At 41.8% G+C, this 26,249-nt stretch overlaps 2 protein-coding genes across 7 annotated transcripts in view; one reads left to right on the top strand and one right to left on the bottom strand.

The window, feature by feature from the left end:
* Positions 1-372: 372 nt before the first annotated feature.
* On the bottom strand, positions 373-6,230 carry IDI1 (isopentenyl-diphosphate delta isomerase 1). 2 transcript variants are annotated; one of them, XM_066200505.1, is made up of 5 exons: positions 6,105-6,230; positions 4,908-5,068; positions 3,813-3,905; positions 2,402-2,532; positions 373-1,843 (listed from the first exon to the last, which is right to left on the bottom strand). In XM_066200505.1, exons 1-5 carry the CDS (start codon positions 6,197-6,199, stop codon positions 1,526-1,528), a joined length of 798 nt encoding a protein of 265 aa, XP_066056602.1. In that variant the 5' UTR covers positions 6,200-6,230; the 3' UTR covers positions 373-1,525. The 2 variants fall into 2 exon arrangements, with proteins under 2 accessions (XP_066056602.1, XP_066056593.1); XM_066200496.1 differs by having other exon boundaries at positions 4,908-5,071; positions 6,105-6,229.
* Positions 6,231-11,866: 5,636 nt separating this feature from the next.
* The window catches only part of WDR37 (WD repeat domain 37), a 43,770-nt gene continuing 29,387 nt past the window's right edge, over positions 11,867-26,249 (top strand). The window contains exons 1-6 of one of the 5 annotated variants that reach the window (XM_066200478.1): positions 11,867-12,011; positions 17,198-17,229; positions 21,053-21,230; positions 23,892-23,988; positions 25,723-25,818; positions 25,986-26,050. In XM_066200478.1, the coding sequence (XP_066056575.1) occupies positions 21,093-21,230; positions 23,892-23,988; positions 25,723-25,818; positions 25,986-26,050 (396 nt within the window). In that variant the 5' untranslated portion in view covers positions 11,867-12,011; positions 17,198-17,229; positions 21,053-21,092. Of the gene's footprint in view, positions 12,012-12,159; positions 12,798-16,985; positions 17,230-21,052; positions 21,231-23,891; positions 23,989-25,722; positions 25,819-25,985; positions 26,051-26,249 lie in introns of those variants that run through there. The other 4 variants (XM_066200473.1, XM_066200464.1, XM_066200486.1 and 1 more) reach the window with 4 other exon arrangements.

The following is a 26,249-nucleotide window of genomic DNA, read 5'->3' as shown; positions in this document are numbered from 1 at the left end:
ATGATAGAGATCATTCTCCACGTGGTTTCACATCTGAAAAGAAAACACCAGTCCAAGGTTTTAGGCAAGATGTTTTAATCATAAAGTTAGATTTAAAAAATATTTGAGAACTTCTCCATTGCCTACAGCTGGGTAACATGGATGATTGCACTGAATTCAAGAGAATTGCTACATCACATCACAGTTCCCTCATCTGGTACTATTTGCTTTGAAACAATACATCTATTCTGGCCAATATACAACAAATTTGGCCCGAAACCCTCAAAGTGTTGAATCACTGGAGGTGCTGGTACATGGAAGCTTCAGTGCTGCAGTCACAACAGGGATGAGAAAGAAACTTTGACCACTGTAAAAAGTTAATTTTACCCAAAATCCAGACACAGAATCGTGTTTACTTGTAATGATAAGTGGTATGACAAACATCCTATTTCATCAGGCTCTGGGAGAACTTAAAAAATCTACTTTGAGTAGGGTGCTAACAGAAGAAACCACAAACTTTTTTGAGGGCCCTCCCTCCCCCCAGTCTATGATTAAAATTGAAGTACCCTTGAGTATTTGTCTTATTTAAAAAGCCTCCTAAGTTACTAGCAATTGATTGACTGCAAGATCAAAAAGGATTAGCTCTGGTACTGTGGTACAATTTCTGATGAACTAACATCAAGACCCAGTGTAAGCCCACAAATTGGCAGTCTTGAATTTTGGGGTTCAGTATGTTTGAGTTGTCTGGGAATGACTGTTACAGGAAAAGAAAAGCCTTTGTTTTTTGGAAAATGGAGAAGAGCCATTTAGTGCATATCCTGTCTCCAAAGACAGACTACTGACATTAGACAGGTACCATTTAGATTTTCTGTAACTAACCCTTTTTTAATTTTCAGATGTGCAGTACACAGCCATCAACTAACCAGAAAGGCCTGGTGGGGCAAAAAACTCCAAGCACTGTTTATTATCTAAAGCTTTAACACATATGTCAGCACTTCAAAGTCAAACTTACTCCACACAGGCAATCCAATTACTTAAGCTTTTATGGGTTTGGTTAATTACAGAGTACAGTAGCTGAAGAGATTTGCTTTCTGCAATTAAAAATAATCCTGATTACTTTGAATTGTTTTATTCTTCTGGCAATTGGTCTTAACATCACAGCAGAGCCCAGAGTCATGTGCAATTGCTATTTAAGGTGTGGTTCAGTGGGAACACCCCAGTCCTGAGCTGGGCAGGAGGTGCCCGGGCTCCCTCCCAGGTGTGCAGGACACACGGGCTGAGGATCCTTCCCCAAGCCATGGAGGCAGAGGAACCCAGGGGTTTCATGCTACTGTAACCCAGTTTACATGAGATCTTCACAGGCCCAAGGGAACCCAGGATGAGAGGGATGAGGTGACAAAGACAGAAGGAAAAACATTGGCTATGACAACATCTGTATAAACTAAACATGCTCCATGTGACCGATTTTTGCAGTTAAGTCATGATTTATCAGTGTTAATGAGACAACACATCACTGCTACCCTTTAGCACCTTTTATCCCAGCTATTTACATTCGGTGTATTTTTTCATGCTCAACAAATTTGTTCAAGTTACTCAAGTTATCCCACCATTTAAAAAGAAAGGTCTCTGCTATCAGCTTGAACCACGGAGTAATCTTAATTTCATTCCTGGCAGCTTTGTCCAAGAGCTGCTTCAGTTCTTTCTGCGTCACGTAGCAGTAGCTTTGGATCTCGTTGGGGTCGGGGTTCAGTGTCACATCCTTCTGCACAAATAAGATATAGTCTATCTCATGCTCTCCCCAGATCCCATCAGACTTGGCCTTGTAGTGAATTCGTGTCAGGTAGAAGATTTCTTCTGGAGTTACCTACAACCAAAACACTTGTCAGAAGTGCTGCCAGACCAGGAGAATTGCACTGCTGGGCGCTGCAGCACAATTTATCAGCTATTATCCTCTTCCTTAGAAATTATTTGTTCCCAAGTGTACAACTGCAATGCACTTTTTCACAAAGAATTACTAGGGAAAAAAAAAATTAAAGCAGTTTGATGGCATGAATTGCACAGCATTTCTCTAGCCAGACTCACCCTCTAATGCTTGAAGTATATTTCTTCCTATATAGTCTGCTTTAAATACTGCTTACCAGACTTTATTGCACGCGCATTGAGCACTGGTGACCACAAACGCTTGCACCTACCCTCACCTCCCAAGGAAAAGACTTGACAATCACCTGAAGCCAAGGTCAGAACCATATCCTGACAGACCAAGTGTAACCCTGCCCTCCAGGGATCCCCACAAGTTCACTCAGTTCTCTGCATCTCCAAAGAGAAGTTCATTTGTAGGTTTGAGGCTGACTCTGTCTGCCAGACACAGTCTGTAAACTGGCAAATGCTGGCAAGAATTGCTGTTTCTCCCTCCCTCCTTTACCTGCTCCATGGGAATTCCCAGCTCTGCTTTCAGCCGTCTCTGTGCTGCTCTGCGAACACCAATTGCGTCATTTTCTTCCAGTTCCTGGGGATGGCTCAGAGGGTGACTGCAGCAAGTGTTGGTAAAACAATCTGCAAGAAGTTGGCATCAGTCAGATCCATTTTGGATACACATAAAGACCTGGGAAAAAAAACCCCAAAAAGCCACAACACCAAAATCCCCCAGAGACAAAGGCCAGTTATTCAACACACCACAGCTTCATTTCTCTGGTGCAGAGAGGGTCACACAAAGAGGATATTAACACCTCTTATTTTCCTTTATATGTTTTGCACTGGGATTTGCCTCTGCCAAGCACTACTTTGCAGGCTGGTGTTTGATACACATCAGGACAGGCATCCCCAGCACATCTACTTAGAGAGCCGGTCTATGAAGACCTTGTTTATCTCTCAAATGCTAATTAAAATTACTTTGGGGAGTTTATATGTAACAGGATAATGAAAAATATTCCCAGAGCTTCGAGAACAGCTGGCACCAAGTAGAATTAAATACAAAGTTTATGCTTGTGTTTGAAGGACAACCTATCCATACTCTGTTTCAGTCTTTTATCTATAAAAGTCAAGCTCAAAAGCATCTAACATAGAGTTAGAATATCTACAAACCACATTTGAGCATTTTGACTGGTTATAAGAAGAGTAAAAAATTAAAAACAATCTCTAAAGTAAAAATTCCCTTGGAAAAAAAGAAAAAGGTCTTCCTTCCTCAAGTTGGAAACATCTGATTTTGTTTTCCAAAGCAAATTCTGCAACAGACAACTTCATGCTCCCTCCAACATGCCTCATGTAAGCTATTTCCATTGGACCCCCCTCCTTATTTTTATGCCTTTTCATTTGCATTTGACAGTAATGGTTCAGGAGTGTTCTGAAGTCATGCACTGCATGGTTTGGTCACACAGTCTCACTTCTGGCAGAGTTAAGGAAGTGTTTGTTAAGACAACACAGAGAAAGATCCACAGATCTCCCAGGCACCAGGGCTCTGCTGCACATCAGCTTTTACCAGTGGAATGGGACACCCTCCACACCCACCAGAGCCATTTTTTCAAGTCCAATAAATGTCTTGCAGCAGAGGAGGTAAACACCACACCCTCTGCCCTTGCATGGACAGGATCAGACGTGCCAGGGAACAACTGTTTCCCAATAAATAAATATATACAAAACAATACATGAGTGTTCCCATTATCTTACTTCACCCACAAGATATCTTGAACTCCCAAAAGTATTGGAAGCATGTCCTCTCCACAGTACTAAATTCTAAAACCTCAGAATGAGTTACACTGCAGGATTGGACTGATACATTTTTTTAAAATACTGATCTAAATAAAACATTTATATAAATACAATGTTTCAGTACTAACCTGGAAATGTAATTTTTGCATTTGACCTCTGCTGCAGCAACAGTTTATTTTCAGTATTAAATAAGAAAACACTGAAAGCTCGGTGCAGTAAACCTAAAAATAAACAAACAAACAAACAATAAAAAAGATATTTAATAGAAGAGGAAAAAAACATATGAAGAGAGTTAAGGGTTTATGATGGCCTCATTTTTACATAATCCAAATTAAAATTAATATACGTTAAAAAACGGGGATTTGATAAATAACTCAAGAGCTATTATTCAGGTTTCTATGCCAGCTTATGCAAAACATGAAATTAGAAGAGTTCCTAGAACAAACATGCAACAGAGGAGTTCTTCTAAACTCAGTCAGTTCACCATTCTGAATGTGCACATTTGGGCAAGTTTCCAAGGACAGCTTGGCACCCATAAGTTTACAATCAAAAAGTGATTACTCAAAAATTCCTAAGAAACTGTACAGAATTTCGAGACCCTTCAAGAACTGCAAAAGTAGAAGGAAAATAGGCTCCATAGAAACAGCAGAACTGCTGTTTTCTTCACCTTTTGAGTCTGTTATTCCTCACTCTTCAGGAAGATGCTTTTCCCACGTACATAAAAAGAGGTTACACATTACCACGAGACTGTTGAACCTGACCAACCTCAAGTAAACCCAAGATCGGTTAAACTCTTTCCTATTAGCAGTGTTTGAAGTAGGACTCTGGGTGAACGACTTCAAAATGAAATCCTTTTCTACTCAAAAAGAACTCAGCAAAGAAGCAAAAAGCATTCTTTAGAAAAAGCTACATAGAATCAGGTACCCATAACAGGAAAAAATACTATTTTGTCTTCAAGATGTGATTAAAAGTATTTATCAAGCTTGTATGTACAACTACACATTTCTCTCCTTGGCAATTGCCTCCAATTGAGTGTTCCTCCATTCTGCAGACTTTTAACATAAAATATTTTATGTTGAGGAGGAGAGGCCTGTGGGGAGGTAGGTTTTTTCTGGTTTGATCCAACACTTACCTGAGATTAAGGCTTTAATTTAATGATAACTACATTTCTGAAAATATTTAATCAACTTAATGGTTCAATTAGAAGATGAAGCAATCCATACCTTTGTCAATATTCTCGTTTAAGTGGCAGTTCTTCTTGGTCTCTGCTCCAATCTTATTGTCATTTTCATCGATGAGGATGCACATCTCTGCCAAGAGCTGCACCTGCTGCTCATCCAGGTGATCTGTGTTGACTTCAGGCATCCTGATGGTAGCACTCGTTCTACTGAAGACAGACAATGAGGAGTCATTCACTAGAAACAGCATCCATAGGAGAGTGTGAGAAATAACCTAATGGCTTGTTTCTATGATAAGGTGTAAATTGCACACTAATTTTATTTTGAGAGGGTTTACATGCTTTTAGCTTCCTGATATTTCTTATCCACAATACAAATACAATACAAATATAGCAACACTTGGCAGGTGCTTAAAACATTGCTATTTTTCAGGAAGCCCCAGCAGCAGCTGCTGCAGGACAGCCATCCTGAGCCTAACATTTTTATGGGCTGTCAGTGGCAGGAATTCCAGTTCCAAAGTTCAAGCCGTGCACCGCTAACTCTGGCTACATTTATAACGCCGGGCATGCCGTGAACGAGGATTTCTCCTCTCCACAGGTCTGGTAACAGGGTTTCAACCCGAGGTATCTCCAACACCTGCCCTGCCCCGAGCCTCTGCCGCCGTGGGCGTGCTCCCGGCAGCCCAAAGAATCCCCGAACGGGTTGAAGTTGGAAGCGATCACAGGGGGTGACCTGGCGACCCTCCCTGCTCTGTCTGGGCCATCGCAGAGCACACGGCACAAGATTGCATTCAGACAGGTCTGGAGCATTCCCGGGGAGGGAGGCTTCACACCGACTCCTTCCCAGAGCACGGTCACCTACAGAGGAAAGGAGTTCATCCTCACGCCCAGGTGCAAATTCCTGTGCTCAGTTTCTGCCTCGTGTCTTACTGCTCAGCAATGAGAACCATCCATCCCCTTGGCACCCGCCCATAGATATTTATAGATATTAACGATATCTCCTCTCCTCCTCTCAGCTATCTTTCCTCGAGGCTGAACAGACCCAGCTCTCTCAGCCTTTACTTCTAAGAGATGCGCCAGTCCCTTCGCGACCTTCGCTGCCTTCCGACAGACGCGTCCCAGGAGCTCCACGTCTCTCCGGTACGGAGTTCAGAACTGAATGCTCTGGATGCGCCTCGGCAGGGCTGAGGGGCAGGGTGACGGCGCTCGGCCCGCTCGGCAGCCGTCCCGGCTCCCCGCTCACCTGGCAGTCCGTGCGCTCGGCACCCGCCGCTCTCCCCTCACGCCGGGGCCGCTCCGGGGGGCCGCGCTCCCGGCCCGGAGCAGCGCGCGCCACATCCCCACATCCCTCGTCACACCCCGCCCGCCAATGGCGCCGCCGCCCGGCGCTGACGTCACCGCATCGCCCGATCGCCCCACTGCGGCGCGGCGGGCGGTGCCAGAAGTGACAGGTGGGAGAGGCGGAGAGCGCGGCCAATCGCGACACAGCCCCGGAGCAGCGCTGGCCAATAGGGACAGGCAGCGGCGGCGAGCTGGCCAATAGGAACAGGGAGCGGAGTGGAGCTGGCCAATAGGAGCGGGGCGGCGCGGCCGGCGGGGCGTGGGGCGGTGCCCACAGCCCGTACAGGGGAGGGTCGGGAGCGCGGTCGGGTTCTCTGGGCAGGGAGAAGCCTTTAGCTTCTGACGGTACCGGGGAATCACAGAATCACTGAGGCTGTAAAAGGCCTCTGAGGTCATCGAGTCCAAGCTTTGACCGGACACCACCATGTCAACCAGGCCACGGCACTGAGTTCCACATCCAGTCTTTGCTTAAACACCCCCAGGGGCTGTGACTCTACCAGTTCCCTGGGCAGCACAGTCCAATGTCTAAAGATTGAACATTCCTAACATTCAGCGCTGCTTATTGTCTTTTCACGCACCCACGAAAACCGAAGGACTGTGCCCGAGTACCGGCTCTGACAAACGTGCCGGTGTTTGTGGCAAACAGTTCCTACACCGAATTTGTGCTCGGTTCTGGGAGTGTTTCAGGTGGCGGCCAGAAGCCCAGAACTGCAGACTAGCCGAGCTTTTTTGGCACATTTAATCCTGGGCGCTTTTCTGTGATCCGCAGTAGCATCCTTCGAGCTAAAGAGGTTCAGCGTGTGCCGCACAGATCCCGGCCTGTGGCCCCGGGAGTGGAGGAATACTGGTTCCCTTCCTGCACTGACATCTACAGCTGGTGGGAAGCAGTTCCTGTGCTGGTCAAGCTCTGAAATTGCCTCAGTGAGCTCTTGAGGGGCAGAGAAGGAAACACACTTTCCTGTGTGTTTAGCAGGATGTCAAGATGAACTGGTCAGATAGGGGAGTTTAGATTTGCACAGATAACAAACTTTAATACCAGCCTCTAGAAACTTCCATAGCCACCAGAGCCAAATACCTTCTCGGCAAGACTTCTGCTGGTTTACTGCTCGGCCACAGATTTGGGTTTATGACTGGATGCCATAAAAAGCCTAGAAATTATATTTAACACGTTTTGGAGGCATGGCTCGCTCCGATTCCCTCTCAGCTCAAGTTCCAGCACTTCAGTCTGGTTTGCTTGATTTTTCCTGTGAACAGGACATATGGCCTGTCACTCAGACATCATTTACAGCACAAATGTTCAAATGGACAGTTAATATTTTACAAGGCGTGGGGGGGGGGGGGGTTATCTTACAGCATTCCCCTGTGCAGAGCTTGCTGAAAGAAAGAAGAGTAGAGGTGATTTAAGTGAAAGCCACTCGAAACCAGCAGAGCATCAAAAGCAAAAAAAAAAAAAAAAAAAAAAAAGGACTGTAACAGTTGGCTGCTGCATATCCTTTTAACAACATAAAACATTACATAAAATATTAGAATTAATGTTAATATTGTGTTATTCATTAATAAACTACAAATTTAATGTTATCACAAGAATGTTGATAATAAATATGTACTCAGAAAAGACAGAAATGTACACAGATTGCTTTTTATTGAACGTTGAGTTTACTTTTCATTACTTTACAAATTACTTATTGCTGAGTCACTGGCACAGAAGCACAGTAACTGGAGAATGAGCTTTGAAGAAATACTGAGAACATCCTTCATCACACTGATCACTTGTTTTTTCATTGTTCCAGATAAACCCCAAAATTTTCTTTTTTTCTTCTATCATTTTCCTAAAGTAACAAAACAAGCTACACAGATCAAAACACTACTGAGATGGACATACAAGCCAGCATTTCATATGATGACAACAGAGTTAACAAGCAGCTCTCCTGTGAATAAAGCTCTTTTCGAATAGGAACTAGTCCCCTGGGAGACAGAGATGTGCCTGTGCCTGGGGCACAGCTGGCATGGGACATTAGCAGCTGTACACAGTGAGCTTCAGGCTACACAGCAGAGGGAAACCAGGAAAAATGTCCTTATAGACAACAGAGAAAAGAGGCTTTTCTTCCTAGTAATAACTACTGAAAACTTCTATACAGGCACTTTAGAACCTGACAGTCTGAAACAATTACAGTTCCCATCTTGCACAGACAAACAAAGCACTTCACCTGAGTCAACGCTGATGAGCAGCAAGAAGTGACAAGTCCTGGTGGATAATGACAGGCAAAGAAGCGAGAGGAAGGATGACAGAGACAAAACAAACCATTTTCACAAAACAAACAAGGAAGAGACTTCCCAAGCCTTTAACCAGATACTTTCAGGATCAGCTGTTTTATGGCACCTGTATCATCTTTTCTTTTGCTCCCCTCCAGACTTGCTCTGTACCTTCAAAGCTCTTTGTGTTGAAAATAAAGCATGCTAATTTTTGTAATGGTGTGCACTTCACTCTAACCTCAGAACTTCTACTCCACCTTGCATAAACAGAATGCCTGAAGTGATATACAAATGCTTTTGAGACTTAATTTTTGTATCTCCTGAAGTCTGCTGATTGTTTTCACTCAGCTAACAAGGGAAAAACAGTTTCCTGTAATGACTGGAAAGTCTTTAATTCACCTGAAAATCCAACCATCTGCAAACCACTGACATTGATCTCTACTGAGAGAAAATGAAGTGTAACCCCCACCGAACTGAAGGAAAACCTTTTAATTCTCCAGCAAATTTAACAAGATGATGATGACAAGCTACAAGATGAAATAAATGCTGAACAAACCTGGGATTTGACCCCAGCCAGGAATGCATAAACTCCTGAAAAATGCTTGTCCTCAATTTTCAGATTTGCCAAGGAAAATCAATGGGCTTCTTCTTCCCCCTTCACATCCAAACTTCTTTTTTTTCAGCCTCCTGTTAACTTGTTCTGATGTTTAAGATTTCCACTTCACCCTTCTCAGCTACAGAGCTATCCTTGTTCCTGGTCTCCCTAGAGAATTCTTCTTGTGAGTACTTTCCTGCCTGGAGTCATAGCTCTTCAGAAAATATTTGTCTAAATGATCCACTCATGTCCTGAGCAAAAAACAACCCGGGTTTTATCTGAAATGAAAGGTAAATACTTCCCAGTCTTAGCTAATCTGCTGTTCCCTTGACTCAACTTAAAAGGCCTCTTTCAGGGAAGTGGGTTGGCTTCAGTTCACTTCAGAGAAGACAGATGTCTTTGTAGTAAGAATGTAATACATATATGCTAAATATATAAGTAGGATGTTGTATTTGCATTTCATTCTGCTATCTCAAGCTGATGGAAAGAGTGGTATGATGGATGGCTTCCAAATGTTTTTATACAACATAAGGTGAATGAATAATGGTATAGGAAACTACTCTTCTAGGAAGGAGTTATTAGGAGATTTCATATATGAATCAAGAAATAACCCTTGAGTCCTTTTCTCTCTTAGATTTTTGGTTGGTTGGTTTAGGGGTTTTTTATTTCTTTTGGTTTGAGCTCTGGACAGAAGGCTTTGCCTTTTCTTGCTACATTTACAGGTTTGAAAAATGCTAATTTGGGAGGTTCAGCTATTCCTCTGTTCTGTTGCTGATTTCCCAAGCCTTCTAGCATGCTTTTCAAGTCCAGCCTTGCTTGCAGAAATAGATCTGTCCATGACAACCTAACTTTTGCCACTTTGCTGTGTGCTTATTAAAAAAAGCTTCTAAGCTGTTGAAAAGATGCTGCTTAGCACTGACCCGTTTCCCTAGGCTGCTGTATTGCTGTCTCTCTTGTTTTGTATCAGGTAGTTTGTGAAAAGCAGATCAGTCTTTTGTTCTGTACTTGCTCCTATCCATTACACGGTGCCTTCTACTCTTGCAGTGCCATGACAAAACCAAACCAGTAGCAAAGCTAGAGTGACAACAGGCCACTTGTAATTCTCTTCTCATGAAAAAGCGACTGCATCCATACAGGGCCTGTTAATTTTCAGGTGAGGCACTCTGTACCACAGAAAAAGTTGTTTAAGCCCATCTCTCCTCATTTCAGTATTTTGCATTTCTTCAGGTAAAAAAATGGTCGTCTCTGTAACGCACCCTGCTTCTAGGGAGTGTGCTGCAGCAGAGGAGAAAAAAGCTGCCAGGTGTTCTCCCCAGGAAATCTCTAATGTGGATCTTTGTACTCCTGCTGGACATTTTTTTCCTTCACATATATAGCTAAAATTGTTACAGTACACTGCCGTTATATTAGGATAAAGTAATTTTGGTAGCGATTATGAGGCTTAAAAATGTCTAGTTAGCAACTGAACAGCTGAGAACTCGAATTGTCACTTGGCTAAGATGGCTGAGCCACCCACAACTGCACCAACTCTAAAGAGAATTCAAAGCATCAAACTGGGCATTTGGTCAGGTTGTGTTCAGGTCTCCTACTGGGTACCTCTGTTCCATCTCTTGTCCCTCTCCTTTTGCCTGTGCAGTCTTCCTTCTTTTCCACTCCTTAAAGCCATTCAGTTATTTAGTGTGCCCCCTTTTAGTGGCTTTGAAGAAGGGAACAGGTTAAAATTATGGAATGTTCTCAACCAGTTAGGCCGGTGATTTTGGAGAATGACCTCCAGTAATGAGAACTGTGCTAGTAAATAGGTAAACCACTATTTTTGTTGCTGCTTAACACAGCTTTAAGACATGCAGAGAAGTGAGTAGAAAGGAAAAAAAGACAAATGAGAACTGCAGGCAGACTTGTAGTTGGGAAGCACATTAAAAGAAAATGTAATATTTCCAGCTCTCACTGGCACATGTTCTTCTGGCCTTTTTACAGACCTCTTCTAAAGCAGTTAAGATAATCTGCTGGAAGAGAGAAAATAATTAGGCGAAGGCCTCTTTTGACTTTCACTATCTGCTATAATGAATAAGAATTTTAGGTGGAGGTTTATTCAAAGTGTTAATCAGCAGAGGAATTAATCACATTTCAATTACGTGTTGTAGGCTTCAGAGTGAACAGCCTACTTGCAGAACGTCGTGGTTAGCTTTGATGCGCTGCCTCTGTCACTCCGTCTGCAGACACAGTAGAAAAACCTCCACATTCAGTATCTCCCAGTTCTTATGTATTAAAAAAATACGGAATTCCAGTGGTGTTTCAGGGAAGTTTCATCTCCCTTTTCAGTCTACCTGATCCAGTGTTACTGGAGGTAACTAAGTTTTAATTCGGTAACAGCACCGGCGAACCACCACGGCGTTACCCCGAGGGGCCACGGCGGGCAGGGAACACAGCTCCGCCGTTTGACCTCCAGCACCGCGGTGACCCGGGGAGCAGCGGGGCCGAGGAGTGCGGTGGTGCTGGGGCAGCTCCTGCCCGGCCCCGGCGGCATTCCCGAGCCCGCGGACTGTGCCTGGCGGGAGCCTGTCCCGGCCACCGGGGACATGCCGAGCCCACGGGGCTGTCCCGGCCACCGGGGCACTGCCGAGCCCGCGGGCTGTGCCGGCCGGGAGCCTGTCCCGGTGGCCGGGGCATCGCCGAGCCCACCGGCTCTGCCGGCCGGGAGCCTGTCCCGGTGCCAGCCCGTCGCCATCGCGGCTCGGAGCGGGGGCCGCGCCGCTTCCGCCGGATGTCGCCGCGAGGGCTCGGCACCGGGGAGGCGCGTCCTGCCCGAGCGGCGCCGCGATCGTCGCTACTGCTGCTGCCTCCGCTGCCGCCCCTCCCGCCTTCTCCTCCTCCTCCTCGTTGTCCTCATCCTTCCCCTCCTCTTTCTCCGCGCCGCCTGCGGCCCTGCCCCTCCCCGCCCGCCGCCGCGGCTGTTGCTGACAGGTGAGTGCGGGGGCAGCGGGGCGCGGACCCTCCGCCATGTTCGCGGCCGCCCGAGGCGCCGAGGGGTGCGGGGGTCCGGGCGGGTCCGGGGCAGCGGCGGCGGCACCATCGCCCTGGTACCTGCGCGGTGCCGCCGCCGCCGCCGCCCAGGCCCGCGGCGCAAACCGGGGCTGCTGCCTGGGCACCCCCTCCCTTGCCCGTCCTATTCCGCTTCATTTCCGCGTGAAATGACTTGCACGTTCTCTTAGAAAAACACGAAATAACCGAAAATAAGCTCTCCTTCCTCTTCTGTGTGTGTCGCGGTTTTTGAGCTCTTCCAGCCCGAGGCTGTAGGGGTGGTTCCAGGTCTGCGGGTAGGGAACCCGCGGGTGCTGCTGAGGAGACTCCTCTCGCTAACTTTGCTCCTGTGCTGCTGCGTTTCCTAAGGACAGGCCAAGCGTAGAGCCCCAGGGGTTTACAGGTGGAGTTCAGATCCTCTGACACCTGTACAAATGCAGTAAACGTGCAACACCCAAATTTCTGAAGTGGGGCGCAGCTAAATGATGAGGGCAGCGCCGTTTGTGGTGGCATGGGGCGAACCTGGCCTTCAGCAGTGGGAGGATGACATGGAAGTGTCCAAGGTGGATAAAAGTGTGTACAGAGCCCTCTTCAGTAGTTCTCTCTTTTTCTGAGCTAATCCCTGTGAAAATAAGTTTGAGGGAAGAATAGATATGCTTAATGTATTCAGAGGTTGAGTGGATGTTAGGTTCCATTCCTTATCCAAAGACGAGGAAAACTTCTTTCAAGGTAAGTGTTGGTCTGTGCTCAAGGACATCTTGGTGTTTGGGAATAAAGAGAAACTTCTACGTGTGTTTTTATCTCTCTTGTCCAGCTTGTCAGATTTATTTTGTTGTTGCAGTTAAAGTGGGCTTTCTATAACAGTAATGTCATGGAAGGTTTATGTAAGGAACTAGTGGAACAGCTTCTTTGAAGTGATTCCGTGTCATTGAGTACACCTTGACATGATACAAACGTCTCATTGTTCAGGCACCCATTTTACAATATTGCAACTGCACCATTCTCCTTAAGCAAATTTCTGAAACTGCTTGCCAAGCAAGTCTGCTGTTGGTGTTTCTTGATGTTTTTGAAAGAGAGCTGGTAACCCCAAGAACCCACAAGTGTGTTTTCTAATGAGTAGTGTAGATTAGATAATCTTTGTGCATGGTGTCAGCTCTAACCTGTCTTGTAATAACTTTAGATGTAGCTTTGTGTGTTGTGTACTTGGGCAGTTATTTTAAGAAAAGGTGCTGGCACCAAACATTAGAATTTAAGGCAGAGGCCAGCTGTAACACTGACTGTCTTTTTAATGCCAGTTGTTTATGTGTATGTGTCCCTGAACTAGGTTTATCGTTTTCAATTCTAAGATGAGACTGCCTCTTTAATACAGGCAGGCCCTTCCACCATATCTTTCTTTAATTCAGGACTTGTTTAAAGCATGCAGTCTTTAATATGGACTGAAGTGCTTAAGTTTGTTGGTACAGTCACAAGACAGATATTGTGAGTGTGGTGATAATGTCTTGCAAGAAGATCTTACCTCAATGAAATCCTGAATTGCAAGCCAGAGCTAGTATGTTCTGAGTAAGGAGGAATTAAGTGGTATTGCATTCTATAAATTTGAGATGAGATTAGGATCATTCTGTGTGATGGAATTTTAAGTCTTGGAACTAAGACTAGTAAGTTGTCTTGTGAGGTGAAAGCGAGGGCGAGGGGCTTTTTCTGTAGGCCAGCACTTCAAAACCCTGTGGGGAGAGCTGGTTACTGCTCTGTGAATGACCACTGAGGGATGGATAGGAATCAGGATGGTCTCCCTGCAAGCCAGAAGGATTTGTATTTTCTCATCCTCAAGCAATATGTACTGACTATTTTTAGGCTTGGTGATGAAGATGGTAGGCTGGGTGCTCCCAGTGCTCTTACATGGACTGTTGGTAGGTTGTGTAGTTCTCTGTGCTAGACCATGTGAGGTAATGCTTCAAGAATGTGCTGTGCAGAGATTATTTATTGGTGCTTCTGAAGAGCTTGCTAGATGTATTACGGTTAGAGTCAAAATTACTTGGTTTTGTTCAAGTCTTAAGAACTAAAAGTTTCTAAATTACCAGCAAGTAATATATTCCCAGATGAAGAGCAATGATACTAGGGCCACTCTGCTTGAATAAGACCATAATTCATCTAGTACATCCATAACAAGTACATAAATACTATTTTTTTAGAGTTAGCCAGAATAAGATTCTGGCTTCTGAGTGTGGTACAGTACTTCTGTGAAGAAACACCTGGTTAAATTGCCTTTGCTCTTGAACTTCCTTAGGATTCCTCGCCCTCAGGTCTTACGTTTGCATCCCTATGCCTGCATGTAGGGTACTTCTAGGCTGTTGAGGATTTGCTGATACAGAAATAGGAGCTGCAGTGTCTGTGAAACAGCTGAGGAAATAAAGTACCCTTCAAACATATTTTCAGAGTTAACCAGCTGTAAGGAATTTAGCAGGACCTGATGCTGTCTGTTGAAGTCTTCAATAAAGTCAGTTCATCAATACCTATAAATAAAAGAAGATACAATATGTACTGATAGGTTACTAACTAGTAGTATAGTAGAAGCTAAGATTGTATTGTACCTTGCATCATTTGAACTAGTGGAAACAATGAGCACCCTCAGCATGCACAGGTGGCCCTGTTCTCAAAAGGAGGCTTTCAGGAGGACATCAGCAATTTCATTAAATAGATCTTAGTCTGATGATTATTAGTGGACCCAGGAAGGTTTCTACTATATCTTAAAAAATAAAAAAAAATCCGAGTCTGCTAATTGTTGTTTAGTATGAGATAATACAAGCTTGTATGTGAGAGTAGCATTTCTTGCTTTAGCAGAGTGTGTGGCAGGCTGGGTCAGCCCTGCATTCTGGTGTGACTGCAGCATTTGCTGACATAGTTGAATTAGGAAGATCAAAGCTTGCTAGCACCAAAACTGGGCTGGCTTACATTTGGATGTTGGTGTTAGAAGCTTGCTTAGACTAGGTACTCACTAATGTGTTAAAGTTTTTATCCTCAATTTCAGCTGTATAACATACTTAAAATTTATTGGTGCAGCTTCTTTACTCTGCTTTCTGTTGAGAGGAGGTTGTCATTTTCACTGGGGGATGCCTACTTTCTCCTTTTACATTTCGAGGAACATCCAGTTTCATTTGAAAGAGAGCTGCACTAAATTTAGATGAGAAAATCAATGTTGTAATGCTTGAGAGGATTTCACAAGGTTTGAGCACACACGTTAGTGTTTCTAGCATCATCTGTGATGATCTGGAATGGTTTTGTTTCCTAAATATTTACCTTTAGCAAAACAACTAGTCTTACAAAGCAGTCTCTTTAGTCTGATCTTTCTCAGGTGTGCTGTAGTCTTGAGGTTTGCATTGAATTAATGGCACTTGAATGTACAGCATCACTGAAGCAAATTGTTCACTGAAGACCGCAAAATGGAAGTTTTACTCCTTTAAATTTGATTTCTTTGCATATTAATAAAGAGTGTAGTGGCATATGTTGATACTTAAATTCCCTTAACTCATGAATAATACTGTCAAACTGAGTTCCATGTAATTAAGAACTTAATAACTGTAATCATTCTCTTCTCTGTCTGCTTCCCCTCCCTGCTTTGGGGGAAAAAAAAAAACCCAAACCCACACACTCCCCTACATTAACGGGCATCTTTGTATTGTAAGGTTTTAATGCTGCACTAGACAATAATTACTATTGTAAAATGCCATTGTGTTTTATGTAGTATACACAGAAATTTTCTACTAAGCCATGTTTGAAAATGTGAAACATGAGATGAAGATATTTAAGCATACACAAATACACTAAAATTGTGTGGGTTTTTCTTTTCATTTGACACAATCATTTAAATAGTAACTATTGCTATTTCTAAACACTAAAGAAAATGGAGCAGGGAGATGTTGGGGAAGATGTTGCTGAATCTTGCTGATGCTTTCCCTTTACAGACTTGTGTGTTGTCTTGAATGAACAAAAAAGGAAATGCAATACTGTAGCCGTTCTGTCTGTGCTCTGACACATCTTAAAACAGCTTTTCTCCCTGGCTTCAGCAACATGCATACCCCAGGAATTCTCTCCTTTCAGAGCCTTCTTGATCTGTGTTCAAGAGCACAAGTAGGCAAGTACGACAAGTTATTGCTGCAGTGAGTTTTTAAGTCTGGTAAGGCTGGTGTGTGCACTCTTGGTCGGTGCTGTTTCTCTCTTGTAGCTGACTAAAACAGTAATTGGTTACACATCTGCTCTTTTCTCTTACTCTGATGAAATATTTCCTGTGACTGAGTACATCTGTTACAGAAAGGTAGGTGGTGGAACTTTAATTTAACACCCTGTAAAATATCCTGTGAGTTTAATTAAACAGCATATCTGAAATACTGGAGTATCTTTGCATTCAGCAAGTAGTAACCACCTGTGGTCTGGATGTTTTCTGGAACATCTTTTCCTCCCCCATTTCTGCAGATTTACATCATTAGAAAGGTTCTCTCGAGGCTTTGACGGCTCATTGTGTGAAGTCTATGCAAATTAGTGTTTTCCAAAACGACTGAGCGGAATAGCTCAGTATGTCTCTTAATTTCACTTTTTAGTAATACAGTACTTGTGAACTGCCACCCTTAGTGAAAATAGTTTAGTAATACAGTATGCTTCCTGCTTCTCCCCCTCTCCCTTTTTTCTCAGAAAGTACTTTTGTTCAGCCTTTTTTATGCTTGATTGCTAATTTTCAGCTTAAGTGAATTTAGCTTCATTTGATTCAGGAAGCAAGATTCCAATACTTCTTGGTGGTTTTTCTATCCTACTTGGAATGGATGGAATTACATTACTGAGTAGAAGGAAAGTGACCTTCATGAATTTTTCTTTTCAGAACCCATTTGGAACACTCTAAAGTTAAGACTAACTATATCTGGCTAATAATATGTAATAGATTGTTTTGAAGTACTTTTTTCTTACTTGGTTTGACTGGGATTTGGTGCCTAGCCTTGACTTGAGTTTATGTTTTCCCCTGTCATCCCTGTCCCGTTGTCTGGTGTGTTCTAACTACAAAAGTTTCAAAAATTTGAAAGACTTTGACTGGTTTGTGTACTACTGACTGTTTCACTAATCAATATTTAATATGGTTTTCATAGGATATGTAACATGACACTGATATTCTGGACAGGTAATTTTCATTGTTTGAAAACCTTACATAATAAGGGGAATCAGGTAACAGCTAGAAATGAGCACCTTATTTTTTTAGCATCATATTGCCAAGGATCTGTTTTGAAATCTGCTCTTGAAAAACCTTCAGCTTCTTGCTGCTGCAATTAGAATCAGAAGAGTTCTGAAATTGTCAAAGTGAAGTTAATATTTAAAGGGACACTGTCACTATTTTAAAACTGAATTCAAATCCTTGTTCTAAAAAAAATCCTCTTTGATTATTGCTCCCTTACTCAAAGTTTGTAAGGCTGTTCGGTGGGATCAGAACAATAATTAAAGGCAGTGAAGCTATTCCCCTTAGCTTCTCCTTCCCATCCTCTGTATGCACATGCCTGCTTGTGGCCTCTGGTTTCAGCTTTGCTGTGGCTGTGTGCACCCTCCTGCCGAGCCTGGGAACAGCTGCATGTTTGCCCTCTCCAGAACGTGCATGGGTGGTGTGTCATGCTGCTGCATGAGGAGAGGGCAGTCCCTGGCAGTGACACTGGCTGCAGGTGAAGTGCTGCTACCAAACGGAGACAGTTTCCTACCCAGTCTGCTCCATTTGCTCATGAACTGCCAAAGTAGAAACTTCTGTGTAGTGAACGTGAGAATTTCACTCTGCAAAGATGTAATCTCATGCCTATGACTGTGTCCCTTTAAATTCTATGTGCTAGGGTGTATAGCTGCCAAATCTGTGTGTACTGATGCTGAGTGCTGCAGTTGATTCACTGAGGGAAGGGACAGCACCCAGAGACCCCATGACAGGCTTCAGGAGTGGGCCCATGCAAACCTCATGAAGTTAACAGGGCCAACTGCAGGGTCCTGTACCTTGGGTTGGAGCAGTCCCTGATGTCAGTGCATGCTGGAGGGTGAACAGATTGAGAGCAGTCCAGCAGAGAGGGACCTGGGGGTAGTGGGGCATGAAAAACCAGATGTGAGGCAGAAATGTGTGCATGCAGCCAGTGACAGGCAGTGGCTCAATTAGAACTGGCCCAGAGGAGACCCACAAAAGTTGTCAGTGCTGCAAACATCTGTGAAAAAAACCTGAGAGAGATGGGGTTTTTAGCTCAAGAGGATTCTCTGGGGGGACTTTATCAGGGTCTTTCAATACTTAAAGGGAACTTCGGAGAAAGAGTCTGCAGTGATATGATAAGGGATAACGATTTTAACCTAAAAGAGGGCAGATTGAGATTAAATAGAAGGAAGAATTTTTTACAGTGAGGGTGGTGAAACGTGGGCACAAGTTGCCAGAGAGGCAGCAGATGTTCCACCCATGGCAACATTCAAGGTCAAGTTGGACAGGGCTCTGAGCAACCTGATGCAGATAAAGATGTCCCTGCCCATTGCAGAGGAGTGCAACTAGATGACCTTTAAAGGTCCCTTCCAATGCAAATAATTCTGTGATTTTATTAAGCACTCAAAAAAAGGATATTGCTCAGTAACATCCTCCAAAATGAAGTAGCTTGGCAGAAAGGGCAAGTGGAAACGAACATAGTTAAAACAATGGCTGGTAGGGCATAAGCCACATTAACATCTTTGTGTCTCACTGTTCAAGAACTGCATCTGGCAGGGATCAGAAATTGCCTTTTTTTTTTTTTTTTTTTTTTTACCCCCCTCCACCCCTTGATCTTAAGTGAAACGATGTTAATGGATTTATGGGATTATATGTAGCTATGTGTATGAATAAAAGTGTCTTAACAAATCTGCCTGTGTGCACACTGATGCTTCTGGCCTTAAAATGTAATCCCAAACTGCAGAATGTGGTAACTGAAAGCCATTGAATCAGTGGTTCCCAAGGGAGATAGGAAGCAGGGTGGAAGAGGGGAGAATATATATATATATGTATGCTTGGGATCTGATCCTCTTTTGAAAAGAAATAGAAATGTGATGAGCATGGAAAACCTGTTCCTCGGTCTTGACCATATGTCCATGAACAGGAAGATACTTAGTGAAGCCCAGAAAATTGGCAATAACTGTTTATGGGATGGACTTCTAAAGAAATTTTTAGAGGAATCTAGCCACAGTGAATAGCAGAATTTAGGCAAATAAGGAACCATCCAATGGTAGTTTCTTCTCGTCTCTGCTTCAATTTGTGAATATAGCTATTTAGTTACTACTGATTAATCACACATAAAAAGCTCTGATGGGATTAGGTGCAGGAGAGGACTCTGTGGAATCCAGAGGATATGAAAAAAAAATTTTTAGTACAGTACAGGTCACTGGTGCAACCTAAATTTTATTTTAGATTCACTATGGAATTGGTGTCAGGTTACTGGAACTCGGTTGTTCCAAAAGCTAATTAAAATACCAAGTTTTTTAATAAGGATGGATGGGCATTAAAATCTTAACTAAATCTAGTCTCATTTTAGATACAAATTTCTGTATCTTCATACATTTTCATTTTGTGATAGAAAACCCAAAGGAGATTTCAAGCTCTTGTTACTCACGGTGCATACTGTGTTTTTAGTAAGGTATGCTTTTCCTTGGCTTTATGAAGTGTTCAAAAGCTGCAAACACCATGTCAGCCCCCTGAAGTGGTTAATGCCTGATCTTGTTAATAGCAATGGTGCTCATTCCTAGCGTGAGATCCAGTGTGTTGGCGGATCTTAAATTGGAAGTGGCCCTGGGTTTGGTTTAAATTTTCTCTGATCAACTTACTTAAAAGGAAGCTCAGTTGCCTGGTTAGCTTTGCCAACTCTGCTCTCCTATTTCTCTGCAGGCTATTGCACCTATTTTAAGTTTTAATTGTTGTTTCAGAAATGATTTATGCTGGAGAATGAATTTTTATTTTGTTCTCATTGTGCATGACTGAAAAATTTTGGGTAATCAATCCTGAAACATTTGAAATGTTTAACAACTCGTACCCCATGAAACAAAAAATAATTTCTGTTGAACGTTGGGTTTAAATTTAAAAAATCCTGTAATTATATGTTTGTAAAAATAAGATTTTGACAGTAAAGACCATATTCTCCATATTTATGCAATCAAACATAATTTGATTTTTCATATATATTCTCCACATTTATGCAATAAATCAGACATAATTTGATTTTTCTTAAACAGGGGAAGCAGTAGCTCATGCATGGTAATACTGTTTGGAGATACTGTCAGGTGTTTTTAGGCATATTAAAATGCATATATTTGGCTTTCTCAAGGTGACAGAAATGAACCAAATCACCAGCAGCCTGTTAAGTCAGGTGCACTTTCACTACTCTCATAAGTTCATGGGTACTTTCATTATTAAGGGAAGTGGAACCATGAGCTGCCAAAAATGGTGGAAGGTAGTTTTCAGAACTTCTGTCATGAAAATTAATTTCTGCTTATATCTGAACAAAGATGTCTGTTAAATTTTGTATTGTAATGCTTAAAGTTGAATAATACATTCTTAACCTGACAGTGTCCCTAAATTACCATGTTTGCTTTCATTTTCCAGCTGGGTTTTAATTTTGCATGCATCTCAGTGAACTATATATGCATAATAGTTGTTTCCTGGAAGCATTTTGGGGCTGTCTCTGCTGGTGTTCTCCAAAATGAGCAAGGAAGTGGAATTTATTTTCCTTTTGTGAAGGTCTGTCAGCTAATGAATAAATAATGCAGAAGCAATTCCACTCTATTTACATATATGCATATGATTTTGAATTAATGTTGTTTGAAGAACAGCTGTAAGTAAAAGGGATCTCTTCTTTTTAATGACAACCCAAACAACTCCAAAGCTTAGTAGAACAAAATACTTCCATTTTGAGAAGAATATTTACATTGTGGTTCATTTGGCAAACCAATTTGTAATATGTGATGCTTGTCCTTAGTTTATCATAGGAGCCTCTGTGAAGCTGTTTTTTTGAAGTAATGCCAATAGAAAGTGGAAGTTGTGCATCTGCTCGCCAGGCAAAGCAGAAACGTAAATCCCACAGCCTTTCCATCCGAAGGACCAACAGTTCCGAGCAGGAGCGGGCGGGACTGCAGAGAGACATGTTGGAAGGGCAGGTAAGGTGATGCCTGGGAGCTTGCATCACTTTTTAATGCATTTTATATAGGGAGAAGCTAAACAAACTTAATGATTGAAATATGTCCAGGAAAGCTGCAGGAACAACAGATTTTGTTGCTTCTAAGTGCTCACTGCCTTTGGAGATCATTGATGTGGATGTTGACTGTGTTTCAGGTTGTGTTGAGACCTGTGGAGTTTATCAGCTTCTGTGTATTCTTACATGAATGATAAAGCCATAAAAGAGTGTAAATGTCAGCCTTTTTATTCTCTGCAACCTCTCCCCCCTACCTGGAAAAGAAAAAGTTGATTCAAGGTTGACTCTTGCTTTCATAAGTTTGCATTTGGAACAGCAGCAACCCAGAAATATGAATAAACCAAATACTTCTTATGATGACTCTGATAGGGAAAATATTAGTTGGAACGCTGTTCTGCATTCCTTTCCATGAAGTAAACAAATACTGCCTGCCTGGCAGAAGTGTGAGCTAACTCAGATTTTTGATTGTGTGGGTTGTTTTTTTTTTTTTGTTGGCTCAAATGAAGGTGTGCTCTGTTGTGATTAAACTGAAGGGAAAGAACAGCAGCCACTGCTTCTGGAGCTTTCTTAATCACATCAGTGTAGTGGGTGCAATCTGGACTTGGAGTGTTGCACCTAAAAGTTCTCAGGTTACCTGTAGGTAAGGCTTCTGTCAGAAGCAGTTCTGGCAAAGATAAGCAAATATCAGTTTAAAAAGTATTTATTGTCAAATTGACACATTGTTAGTGTGGGAGTGGCAAAGATTATGCTAAACTTGATTTTTATCAGACAGTTGGTTTGAAATACAAATGGAGTTTGGCTATGAGAAACTTCACACTGAAGTCTGCAGATATGCTGGAGGGAAAACTTGGTGTTTTCTCAGTGTTGTGACTGTTCTTTTGTAATTAAATCTATTTTTTCAGTAAATCATAGCATTAGTTTTCTGGGAATTAACAGAGCCTAGGTTGTTGCTTCTAGTCATGTAGAAGTTGGAGAATGCAAGTACTTGGATAGAAAACTCTTCATGCATTTGGAACTACTGCAGCATTACTTCAGGAAGGGCAGCTGAGAGGTCAAGACATGCTGTCACCCCTGCATAGTAAACCAAAATCTTCAGCTGTTCTAGTATTTCTTAGCAAACTCTTAAGTGTATTATGCTGTAATGCATAGATGTTTAAAATGTTTCATCTATCATCTTGTTTGATTTTTTTGACCTTGAGCAGCTAGGTGGCAGATTCTATCAAGTAGAGAGCATTAATGCTCCTTCACAGTGGAGCTGTAAACCACATGAGGTCTAGCTAAGGACTTTTGCAGATAAAGAGATAACATTATTACATGCTGTTTTAATAAGCTGTTTTAAATAATGTCAACTTTAAAGAGAGGAAAGGAAGTGAATACATTTTACTATGTTGGTTACTTCATTACAAGTTTAGATTTGTTTATACTCTCAGGCTTTGAGAAGTGGTTTGAAAATCTTCTCTAAATCTCCTCTTTAGTTGCAAAAGTTGTAGGATAAGTTAGTTTCTTCCATAACCTTGCTGTATGAAATTATTGGGTAATTGAATTAGAAATAATTTTTCTCACTTCACTATTTCTCTTAAGAGTGTTTAGTGTATTTAGTGTTCTTGTTTAATCACTTTTGTTTCAAGTTGTTTTTAATTAGGATCTGTTTTGCTTCTGGTTATCTGTGAATGCCTGAACAAAAGTACCCTATCAAGGGAGAGGCAGATGAAGAAAGGAATGATGTAGGGGGGCCTAAGGAGCATGATCCCACTTCTTCCAGTACCGTGCCACAGCTTAAGCCAGCTGTGAACCTGTGTAAAATTGCACAAAGCAGGTGTGCTCTGTATCATGGCTATGAGTGGTTTCTCTTCTCTCTCTTTAAAATTTCGGAAATGACTTACACAGCCAGGGAGGGTTATGGCCTTTCCTGCTGTGCCTACAGACAGTTCCTGGGGCTGTGGCGGAAGGTGACTCAGTTAAGTGAAAACTTTCTTAAAAAGAAGTTTATAGCTGACTACCTGGGTAAATAGTAAGTGTAGTAGGCCAATTTACATGTTGTGGTCTATGAGCAACTGAAGAATAGAATGCTCGAGTAATATCTGGGGTGGGAAGGATTACAAGCTGTAGTTTTCTTCACACTTAGGTCAGTGACAAAAGCAGGTAGATATTCAAATATATTTAAAATTTTAGTTTGTCTTAAGCTTTGGTAGTAAGATGCATTGTGTTCACAAATTTCTAACCCATTGCATAGTCAATTTTTGAATTACTTTATCAAACAAAGTATTCTTTTTTCTTGAACTGGAAACATATTGACATTAGACAGAAATTTTTCTCACTTTCTATTTTTAAAATGAATTGTACATATATCTTGATTTTATAATTTTTCTCTACTAAAGAAAACCAAAACAAATATCATAGGTGATTTGTATTCTATCCCCTGAAAGAGAAAGAATATATAAAATGAATAACTTTATGATGCACAGAGCTATTTGTTTTGTGTCCTACACTAGCAGTAGTTTTAATTTCCCTCCTTGCTGGGACATTGAGATAGCTGTTAAAATCAGTTCAAGACTGAAGAGTAATTTTATCAAATATAGGTAAAGAAAAATATAACCCCCCCCCCCCCCAATATTTTGCCTCCTAGGATTCTAAGTTACCATCTGCTGTCCGGAATACACTCCTCGAACTTTTTGGACAAATAGAGCGGGAATTTGAAAACCTGTATATTGAAAATTTGGAATGTGAGTATCTGGTTTTTTTCTGGCAACTTGTGAATTGTTTGTATTTAGGTTGTAGTAACACTAATTAAAATGCTTACATTGCATATTGTTGTATAATAAGTGTAGCTTTGCTGTGAGCAGTTTAGGAGTTGTTCTGAACTTGTAGCCAAAGATAGAGTTTGTATCTTTTTGGAAAAATCACTTTCTCAGCTCTTTGATGCAAGCAGTGAGAGCTGATGTCTGTCACCTGGCCTTGACTCTTGGGCAAAGCCAGTGAAGGGTCTGTCTCCTTATCATTGTAGGCCCTGGTTATGTTAGTCTCCAGAAACTCCATCCAGCCTTTGAAGTTTTTGGCTTTGTTTTATATTTACAGGCTTAATTTTAATGATGTAATATTAGTAAATAAAATTGGAAAAGCGACTTGCTTGAAATAGTATAAAATGAGGTGGTTTTGGATCAAATGCCTTACACATTGCATAACCAGTACCTGTAGCTGTTCAGGAGTTTTGAAGTCAAGCACTCAGATAAAAATTCCAGGTGTTACCTGAAAAAGATATTTGTTTGATGACAGTGCAATTGTCTGATAATGTAAGTGATCTAAGGTGATGTGAGAGGACCCCAAGTTCAGTAACACAGGCCTGTACAGTCATACAGTAAAGCCTCCCTTGCTGGAATTTTAAGCTGTGTTACATTGGCTTGGATTCTGAATTGTGGAATCTGTCTGATTTGGGTCCAAGTCAGTTTTTTTTCCACACCTAATCAGTTCCCACAGTTAAACCAGACACTCGTGTTGCAGCAACAATGACAACAACAACAGCAAAATTTCTTGCCTGCTTTTTCTGACATGTTCTGGGGGTTTTATGCTCTTAAAACCAGTGATTGTGTTGGTTTAAAGGCTGTCATCAAAAGTACGCATTTTTTAGTGACAATTTGCACAACTGAATTCTCGGTCTCGTGCTGAGAAGTTGCCTGGCAGCAGGAAAAGTAGAATTTCACTCCCCAGCCTTCAGAAATGCTTGTCAGAAAACAAGTGGTGGATTTGTGCCCTCCAGAGTGTGATTATTTTCCTTCTTTTCCATTTCTTTATCTACTTTCTTCACCTCACAGCTTTAGTTATGATTGTGATCTCTTTTCATCCCCCTGACAATTTCTAAATTTTTCTCTTCTCACGCTCAGTCTAATATTTTTTGTTCTTGGTCTAATTCCTGCACTGTTGCTAGACTTATTGTACACAGAATTTAAAAAAAAAATTCTAAAGTATAAAGTAATAGTCATTTGCAGCAATACCTTTCCTGTGAGACTCTAGTAGTAGACAGGTATCTGGGGAGAATGCTATTTTGTAATTAATAAAACCTGTGTTAAGAAAGGATGTGCTAATTCCAAAGTGTCTAACGTGTGTCTAAAATATTTATGATGCCACAAGTTTTCTGTCTTCTGCTGGATTCAATTCAATGCAGATGGGCCATGTATTTCACAGAAATGGTTTTGTTAAACCTTAGCCTCATTTATTAGTAAGAGTAATTGGAAGCCACCAATACTTTGTGTGGAATCTGGGTCAAGGTTGATCTCTGGAAAATTCAGCGTGAGTCTTGCTTTGTCTTGGTGAGACCTGCTTTTATAAAATCCCAGTTGATCTCCTTTCCTCTACTTAGCATAAAATAACATACTAACCATAACAGTTCTTAAATATTATGTTAATGCTGTTATTAATGATAGTCAGTTTTTTGTAGTAATGTGAGTTTCTGGATTTCTTAGTGCGTAGGGAGATTGATACACTGAATGAGCGCTTAGCGGGTGAAGGACAGACAATTGATGGTGCTGAACTGAGCAAAGGACAACTGAAAACAAAAGGTAAGAGAGCCACAATGAATCCTAAACCAGTATTTTTAAATTCACTTTTTTGTACTTCAGTGACCAAAACTTACAATGTTACTGAAGGGAATTAATACCAGTTACTTATACAAACAAGCTAATGCTGTATTTGAAATATCTTCCTTTGAATTTATTTGTCTCAACAGCCAGTCATAGTACCAGTCAGCTTTCTCAGAAATTAAAGACAACATACAAGGCATCTACTAGCAAGGTATGAGACAAATTAAATCTCTGCTCATCCATGTGTACTCGTGAGACTAATGTGAGTCTTTTAAGTTGTAAATTGTGATTTCTTTAAGCTGAGTAGTGCTGGTCTGTAAGTAAATCTGCCTCCTAAGGAGCAATACGTTTATCTTGGATTCATCAATGACCCATTACTTCAACCATACTGTATGATATAGTTAAGTGCT

This window comes from Chamaea fasciata, unplaced genomic scaffold (assembly GCF_029207755.1).
Source record: "Chamaea fasciata isolate MVZ Bird 193981 ecotype frontalis unplaced genomic scaffold, bChaFas1.0.hap1 SCAF_1, whole genome shotgun sequence".
In the NCBI taxonomy this organism is placed as follows: Eukaryota; Metazoa; Chordata; class Aves; order Passeriformes; family Sylviidae; genus Chamaea; species Chamaea fasciata.
This window is presented reverse-complemented; position numbering and strand designations above follow the sequence as displayed.